The 9,780-nt window shown below is 35.3% G+C and overlaps 1 protein-coding gene across 2 annotated transcripts in view; it reads right to left on the bottom strand.

The window, feature by feature from the left end:
• Positions 1–301: 301 nt before the first annotated feature.
• LOC145690276 (BOS complex subunit TMEM147) overlaps positions 302–9,780 on the bottom strand; it is a 47,062-nt gene continuing 37,583 nt past the window's right edge. For both annotated transcript variants that reach the window (XM_081765027.1, XM_081765028.1), the window contains exons 3-4: positions 4,857–5,078; positions 302–1,661 (exon numbers count right to left, since the gene is read on the bottom strand). In XM_081765027.1, the coding sequence (XP_081621153.1) occupies positions 1,410–1,661; positions 4,857–5,078 (474 nt within the window). In that variant the 3' untranslated portion in view covers positions 302–1,409. The remainder of the gene's footprint in view (positions 1,662–4,856; positions 5,079–9,780) is intronic.

Here is a 9,780-nt window from a genome sequence, read left to right as displayed (position 1 = left end):
CAGATCCTTCAGTTAATGATCCATGTTACAAGGTATAATTCCTGATAGAAGGTGAGAAGGAAAAGTCTTCGCTTTTGGATGATATTTATTGCTCTCTATCACCAGACTTTAAGGTAGAATAGGGGATATTCCCATTACATATATTTTGGATACAGGTGTGGTTTTAGCTGTGATGAATAGAGATTCAATGTAGGAACATACATACCGCTTTGGAATGGCAAAGGAGACACATAGGTTCCACACTACGCGTCCTTCGGAGATTTGTTTAGATGAGCGGTAAGTATGCTACTTTTGCTATTCCATAAATACTATACATTTCTTTTCTATTTTATATATTTTATATTGTTTTCTTTATTCGTGTTAACTTTATTTTTCTAATTTTATAACATTAATCTATATTTTTCTTTCTTATTATATTAAGTAATATTTTCTTCCGTTTATTTACAGGACTTCCACTACAATAATTAACAAGAATCCCAAGTGAAAAAATGTACGTGGTTAACATGAAACTTCTAGATAACTTACTTTATAAGATTATAATTTTCTACTGATGAAATATTAACTAGGTTGCTCCAATCGCTACTTGCCTTCTACCTTAAGTATATTACACACAAGATTTCAATTATATCCTCCCAACTTGATGTTCATTGTCTTAACATATCAGAAATTAATTTGTTTTAATGCCTGTTCGACATATCTGATATTTCAGGAATCAGAATTTGATGAAAAAACAAAATTTTGACGAGTTTAATTATGTCTTATTTCAGATTATTCCATTTTTACGGTGGCAGAAGGTTTAGGGAGAGAAAGTCTCTCCCAACCTAGGGTTTGAAATGAGTGCTCCATCGATTTCTGCCACGAAACAAACACATGTTACCTGTTATGTATTACTTCAAATCGCTCTCTAACAGATTATATTCTGCTGGAATTGCAGGACAATCGATAATTTACGTGCTTTATACACAGTTTATATTGTAGGTCAACCTTTTAAAATCATTACATTGTTTTAAATCATTGCCTTTTTAAATCATTTAAATCAGAAATTCAAAACTTTTTCTTCTTCTGATTGAAATTTTGAGCTGCAAAACAAAGCACTTGTCACCTATAACAACAAAATTTTACAAACTTTTTGAGAACAAATTTTTATTTTAATTTTTACTTCTAACTAGATAATTAAATAAAATAATTAAAAAATAACAATAATATCATGTAATGCGCTATGGTACAACCATAGAATAGGGGCGCATTAGAAGATGAGAAAGCCTACTCTAGAATAATAACAACATAACTTTGTATATACATTAAGCATTATATTAAATCTTACTTATAACACGTACATAATCATATTTTAAACTTAAATACACATTTGATCACTGACGAAAAAAAAAAAAAAAATGTTTTAAAGGAATTTAATAAATTCCTATAGTCTGAGCTAATCCTGCATATATTTGCAATGTCATCAGTCCAAGGCACAAAGTAAACACAGCTTTTATAAGAAGCGATAGCCAGGGTCCTGTACCAGACATTTCAATAATAAATTCCATTAATAGTGGTTTGTAACTGCATAGAACAAGCATCAGAGTTACCAAAGGGAAAAGTGAGCGGTTTAAATCGTGTCGGGACCACAGCCACACAAGCGTTGCTGTTGTGATATGCTGTACCTAAAACAAGATAAGAGATTATTATCGTAGCAGTATAAATAAATACAAATATTATAAATAAAAACCCACGCAACAGAATAAATTTTGATCAACTGAAAACGACTGATTAGCTTTTACTAAAATACTAAAATGCCATCTATCACTCAATAATCTAATTCTTGCAAGTGAATACTCGGTAGGTCAATTAAGAGAAAAATTTACAACTTTCAATGGTGACTGGCATTATTCTTTTCTGTTCCTTTTATTTTATTTTATTTGTGTGTGTGTGTATGCGTGTGTAGGATGTAAGAGTTAACCAATGGAGAAGAAGCAATCTTACACGTAAACCTAAACACTATAAAACGCAATGCAACAGTCCATATCGAGTTGCTAAATTAACATGCAAATATAATATTAAATTATTCAAATCAGTAATACTACTGCTATTCCATACAGTTTTTCTATATAGGATGGCCCATAATTGTGTATATGATGTTTTAAAGACTGTGGCAAAGAAACTACCAACATAACTTGAACTAAACACGTTACTCTCATACCTTGCCTCATAAGAATTTTAATGTCTGTTCTCCATGATATGGTCCACCAATGCATCATCCAAATCGATACATGCCTAGAAACGAAGAGCAACGTTGTTACAAGCAGCCTGACCGACCCACACTGGTATCCTGTGGAACCCTTCTGTGATAGCTTCCCGTAGCTCGGCCAAATTGCATATGTGATGTGATACACTTTGTCCTTTAACACACTCCATAAGAAAAAGTCTGGTGATTTCAAATCGGGAGATCGAGCTGGCCAATCCACAGACACACATCAACCAATCCAACAGTTCGGATGTTTCGTTGAGCAACTCTTGCACTTGGTATGGCATAGTGTGGTGGTGCTTCATCTTGCTGCCACCACAAGTCATTAATGTCCAGTTGTTTGCCATATCGAATTTTTTGTCCCGAATTACAAATACTACAGTCAGTCAAACATCATGTACATAATTATGGGTTACCTTGTACGCATAACAGCAAAGTCAGCAAACTAAGCCTTCGTGATATGTACTTACATTCTTTGTCAGCAACAAGGTTACATTACATTACAGCAACAAGACGTAATTCATAGTTTTGAAACGCATTAAACACGTCATTTAATAATTCTAGCTATTGTTCCGCAATTATGAAGGAGTAATTTAATTCAATGTGACCTAACCAACCGATAAACTATGAATAATTACGCCGTTTTAGATTAAAAAAAAACAACAACAAAAAAAACCGATGAATAAATAATAATAATAACAAAGACACAGGCTATTATTGTTATGAGGCGAAAGCAACCTGAATTAAATATTATTTTTCAACAAGAATAATACAGCTCATACTAAAACAATATCATATGCAGAGAATTAATTCATCCATCAGAAGTTCTAAAGCCCTTGGAATGGCGTATAACCCCTCGAACCGGAATCTCGTTAAATATATATTCTTACTGTTAGTCACAAAATAAATAAAATCAAATAGAACCGTACATTCGAAAAACTTAGAAATAATAATAATTCGGACAAATAAATTAAACCCCATATTAATTTTTTTAAAAAAAACAGAAAACGGATAAAAGAAAGGAAAGAAATTCCAATATAGTTAACTCTGTATATGTCATTTTGAATTTACAATGGATTGTATATTATACTCTCATGTCATCTGTAATTTTACATATTCCAGCTTCCTCTTAGTTTCGCCGCATATTAATATAGCTTGCATACAAGTATTTCTTGAGTGTGAATATGATCGCTGTATTTAAGTGAAGGCATCAAAGGAAAGACACGCAAAGCAGATAAATACTGGATATATCTTGATTAATATACTCTGCATATTACTGTATCTTCTAATATCAGATTATCTAAAACGTATTGAGGGTTTGGAGGACAACATTGAGAATACATTTATCGTGTGAAAATAACATGAAACCACACATACAATATTTTGTTCGATGATCTTTCGTCATTTTTCTTGCAACATCATAATCCCATCATTATAGCACTTCCGTGGTTTCTGGTATTAAAAAAGACACACGTGGTTTTGAAACTAATTTAATACCATTCACGGAGTTCTGCAGAGACCAAGGAAAGCCTCCTACCCGAGTTCTCTGAATTGCTGATGGGTCGTTCAAGATGTATGCAGTCTGGCGTTGGCAGCGTGGTGAAAAATGAAATGAAATTTTTGAGTTTTATGTCCCACGGTTATGCCGGTTAGGCTAAAGGAGACAGTGATGATGAGAGATGAATGAAATGGTGGAATGAAGAAAGTGGGAGAAACGGGAAACCCCGAGAAAACCCACGCACACGGTGTTTGTCCACCACAAAGTTCACTTGGCGGGAGCAGGGTTTGAACCCGGGAGCCCAAACATCAGAGGTGAAAGCTCTACCACTGAGCCACCGCGGTTCTGTTGACAGTGTACTTTCCACAGGCTTCAATCTGGCATCATGTAGTATGCCAGTTTTTGACTTTTATCTTCTTTTTTTTTATACTTTGTTCTCTATATGCCACTTGAATATATATTTGGAGGCAATGCTCAGATAGTCCATTTATTAGAGAATACGCATGATGCTCTGTAACAGAATGACGGGGAAAAAAAATATCCTGTAAGCAGATCCGAGGGATATTAAGGACCTAGGTTTGGTTTAACTTTTTGTACTTAGACTCTGGAAGGTAATCTCGGTTTTCGTGACCACACATGTGCCACAAGGTAAGTTCTTAATTTTAATATGTGCCTCATCTACATGAATTTATTAGTAATTATATCGTCTGATATTACAATTTTCCAGGTAATATACGAAAATGTAACAAAATTTTAAAATTTGTTACGGTATTCGAACAAACGGCATGCCGCTATCTTTTCTATCTTTATCACAGCGATTCACACAAGACCAATAAATTTTAGTATGTAATAAAAAGAAGTAATACATGTAATATAAGCCCTTTATACACCAAGCCATCTGGAGCTTTCTGCATTAACGACTGAGTTTTTTTTTTTTTTTTAATCTTTCTTCACGTTTGTAACTTGCTCGTAATTGCCACGTATTACCAATACAGTGGTCTAAAAAGCCAAAAATTGGAAACAATGTTGACTACATATTACATAACTACAAGTCGACCAGCCGGTCATAGCCCTTCATGTGAGCTGTAAAGTCAAGAAATACGTGTGATTACTTACAAGACTGACATTCGAATCGAGGCTTTTCTGGATGTACTTCCAATCAAATTCAGCACCTCTGGCTCCTACCCATAACAAGAGACACCGTGTAAGAAGAAGCTCTGCTCCTGCCCATCCGACGCCAGCAGTTAATACTTTGGCGTGGCCTTTACCTGGAATACCTACGAGAACGAGGTATAAGCCTCCAAGATCTGCTAAGTCAACAGTCGCCTTCAGGAACTCCTACAATAAAAAAAAAAAGGTAAACAATAAAATGTTATTATATTCTTATAAAAATAACAGTCTTTAATAAGTGTGTGCATATATGCTTAAATGTTTCTAATAATAATAAAATACAAAATGAAGTGCGAAAATAATACAAGTTTATATACTGTATGTGTATAAATCGTTTCTCATATAATGGTAACCTTTTTTAGAAAGGAAAAAGGTATTCATATTCAAAATTACCTCAAATTTAATAGCTTCTTCATACGCTCTCCGTATCACGGATTGAACGGGCAATAACAGTAACTCAGAACACCAGCGAGGAACAATGTAATTCTTAGAAGAGATCTATGTATGGCGCTTCCGATGCTAGGAGTAATTAAAATTTTGTTTAAATGGTTCAGAATACATAATAAAGTATGCAATTTCTAATTTTATTAGATTAAATAAGGGTTAAAAATGTCCCTGATTTTTCTGCTCAGATTAGATCACTGCAAATATTTGGTTCCTAGTCCACTATTAGAAATAAATCATAAACTTCTATTTATTATTATTTTAAGATAAAGAAGAAAGAATGCACGATTGATAAACCGAGAATAATTCTTGATGGTAATTTAAATTCTTCTAATATGCACTAATCTCACGAGTATTAATAATTACTTGCCTTGACCGACTGAAAATACTTTGTTATTTTGTTTATAGCGTTCCTTTTTCATCATCAAGGCCATATGAGACGTGGATCTCCATTTAAGGTGGAATTCGAACCACTGTAACGCATTAGATGCTCTCCAAGCGAGAATCGAACTTGGGATTTTGTACATCAAAGACGCACGAGGAAAATAGCATATTGCGCAAAAAATACATCTACTTATTTTATCAACCTATACCGATATCTGAATGGGAAGCACATACATGAGTATTAAGCGAAAAGAAAACTTTATGTAAATTAAGACAATTGCTCTATTTTCATGGATCCCAGTCTTTTCCATTTTATCCTTCATGTGACTGTTTCATCATCTTGACAATGCCATTGATTATGACATAATTTTGACGTAATCATCTTGAAAGGATAGAGAAACTCAATTAAAGAGAACTACGTAATTTGGTTATTAATTCGATTACAGTTGCAAAATGATCTACGGGTAAAGAATGCTCAAGAATAGGCAACATACATGCATCGTAATATTTGTTGTTAAACGGTTAGTCTGTGTTTACGATTTGGACATTGGAGTTTCAGTACGGAGGATACACAGGTATCATTGTGGGTGTTTTATCTGGAGCAGTTGAGTGACTAATAACGAGGATTAAAGTTATGTGAAATTGTGTCACATTAGACGTAAGGCTTCAGTATATCAATTCAGATTGAATGTGAGCATTGATATTTACACAAAACAAACACTAGTACAGTTACTAACACTGTTCATTTGCATCTTGCATACTATTATATTGCAATGCTATTTAAAAAGTAAAATCTGCATCCTAACTTCTGTGGTTGATATGTTAATTGGGATATTTCAGGCCTTGGAGAAAATAACTCATACAAAATTACCTTGGAGAAAATTAACTCATATATTACACTTTATATAATGTATGCATTTCTTAAAACTGTGTATACGTTCATTCAGTGGTTCTCAACATAGGCGTTCTCGTTCCCGAAGAGGACGCTAGAACAAAAGAGGCCGATGGCTATTTACGGAGCGTTTGATGGAATGGATATAAGGGAAATGTAAGGGAGAAGAAGGCTTATGTAAGACAAATTATAAAATGAAATTTCCTTTCATTTATATATATATATATATACTTCAAGGCTGATTTTAAGCAATGAAGCCTTTTTATTTTTATTTATTTATTTATTTCGTTCAAGTCTTACGCTCAGCCTTGTGCATGGGTGGTTTGGTTAAGATGATGAGGGGTGCTCAGGACAACCGCATTCACTCAAAAGAGATAGGCTTGAAAAGCTTGAGAACCACTGCGTTAAATAATTACAATACTTTTTTTTTTTTTTTTTTTTTTTGTAAAAAATAATAAATCAATTTAACAGTTTATCCTCTGCTAAGTTCGTAACATTTCTTTTTCTTTCATCAATATTTCGGCTGAAAATAGTCAACCTTCTTCACGAAGATAGGATAAGCTTTCTCAAAATTAAGCAGAGAAGTAGTCAATTAAGATTTTAAAACTGTTCTGTAAAAACAGTCATAATCCATATGAAAGTTGTTCTATGAAATTGGCGATTAGGTATTTAGTGTTTCCAAGTACTGTACTATTTTTTGTGTAAATTGCAAGTTACCTAAAATGATATCGATACTTCTATTTAAATTTCTTTGGTCAGATATGGAATTTAATACATACGTTCTTTTGTGGAAGAGCAAGAGAAGACTGGATCTAGAACGGGACTGTGAACTCATTTGGGTGGAAGTGTTTATTCCAAAGCGTCGTTCTGTTTATTGGGTGCTTCTATAGGCCGCACAAGAACACCCCCCAGCACATCTTAGAAGCTTGCCATGACTCACTGTTACATGCGTTGTCACACGGTGACGTCATCCTATTGGGTGATTTCAACCTTTCCATCACGTGGCAGGACAGCAAACATGGCGTCGCTAAAGATGGAAACGACAGTTATTTCATGGACAATTTTATTCATGGACTTGGTCTAGGTCAACATAATATGCATAATATCCGCAATAATAGCAATCTTGACTATATTCTCTCTAACTTAGAACCTCGTTATGTTGTCCCATACAGACATCTTTTTCCCTCGGATCACGATTCCTTGGATGTTTCTTTCGATTTCCTTCTCTCCACTACTACAAACCAGCCCCTCAAAAGTAGGTCACAACTTCTTTGGAAGAAAGCCCCCTGGGGTGACATCTGCCGTGCTATTGAATTGTTTCCTTGGTGTTTGTTAGAGGTAGGAACTGTTGACGACGCTGTAGACTTATTTACCTCTGTTGTCCACTCAGCCATAAAGGACTTTGTGCCGGTGAAAGCATCAAAATCCAACAGTTTTCCGGTCTGGTACGACAATGAACTTCGTGAACTTTTTAAAAACAAAAATCTTGCCTGGACTCTATGGAAATCACATCCGAGTGACACCACATACAAAAGCAAAATTAGAAGTCTTGCCAAGAAGGTACAGCGGCGTAAGTATTTTGAATACATGGACTCAATTGGTGATTTTACTGTTAGTAACCCTAAAGTCTTTTGGTCTGTAATTAAATCTAGAACAAAATCTTCGGGATACCACCAACAGTTCAAGATGAAAATACTGAAGCGAGTGATGATCAAAGACCCGACCTCTTCAATAACTACTTCTGCAAAACATTTACTTCCCTTCCCTCTACAACCCATCTTCCCCCTCTCCTCCCCATCTGTTCGGAAACTTTATCCAATATCTTTACCACCCCGGGCGAAGTTCTGACTCTCTTGCTATCGTTATCTCCACATAGATCACTTGGACCTGATAAAATTAGTCCTCTATTTCTCAACAAAACTGCTTCAGTTATTGCGGTTCCTCTATCTATCTTATTCAATAGATGCTTCAAGGAAGGGTATTATCCCACCAGTTGGAAACTAGTTCACGTGACCCCAATATATAAATCAGGACTTAAGGATCATATATCCTCCTATAGGCCAATATCTCTTCTTTCTGTAATATCGGGAGGCCCGGGTTCGATTCCCGGCGGGAGCTCATGTGGTTCGGATTCCACGTTAATCAGTAGGTCCACGTCTCATATAGCCTCGCTGCTGAAAAGGGACGTTAAACTCAAAATCAACTCAACTCTACTCTTTCTGTAATATCAATTATCTGCGAAAAAATAATTAAAGACAGGCTACTTAAATTCACCTCACCTTATATCCACAGTTCTCAGCACGGCTTTCTAACGAAAAACTCAAGTCTCTCAAATTTAAGTACTCTTCTGTCCTGTGCAGTCAAATGTATGAATAACAATACTCAATTAGATGTTATCTACTTTGATCTCTCGAAGGCCTTTGATTCTGTCAGTCACATTCATCTTCTTCATAAGCTCTCCAATAGATTTAATGTACATGGTAAATTTCTCTCTCTAATCACAAGCTACTTGAAGGACCGTAAACAGAGAGTTGTTCTTTCAGGGGCGACTTCTAACCCCCAACCCGTAATCTCAGGGGTGCCTCAGGGGAGTGTACTTGGGCCTCTGCTGTTTGTCCTGTATATGGATGATCTCTACACGCAGTTATCAGCTCAACCTAGTGGCCTTCTGCTTTTTGCTGATGATTGTAAGTTATACAGAGAAATATCGTGTCTGCATGACACAATTGCTCTACAGGAAGACATAAATTACCTTATACGCTGGTGTGAAATGTGGCACTTGAAACTCAACAGTAAGAAATGTGACAGTATTACTATTACTTTGAAAAAGTCTCCAGTTCCCTCCACATACCATATCAATCATTCCCCTTTCACACATTCTGCTAGTCACAATGATCTTGGTGTCATCTTTGATTCAAAACTCACATTCTCTGACCACATCTCCTCAATACTAAAGAATTCAATGCGCATGTTGGGACTTTTTTATCAATTCACCGAACTACGCACTGTTTCTTCATTAGCAACTTTTTCTAAAACTTTAATAGCGTCCAAGATCGAATACTGCTCTCCCATATGGGCCATGGCAGCACCTACACATCTCTCCACACTTGATTCTGTTCTCAATTTCTTCGTCGCTATAGTCCGTTTTCG

The sequence above is a fragment of the Thermobia domestica genome, chromosome 7, assembly GCF_964235325.1.
Source record: "Thermobia domestica chromosome 7, izTheDome1.hap1.1, whole genome shotgun sequence".
Classification (NCBI taxonomy): domain Eukaryota; kingdom Metazoa; phylum Arthropoda; class Insecta; order Zygentoma; family Lepismatidae; genus Thermobia; species Thermobia domestica.
The sequence above is the reverse complement of the archived record's forward strand: the minus strand, read 5'-3'. Positions and strand labels throughout refer to the sequence as shown.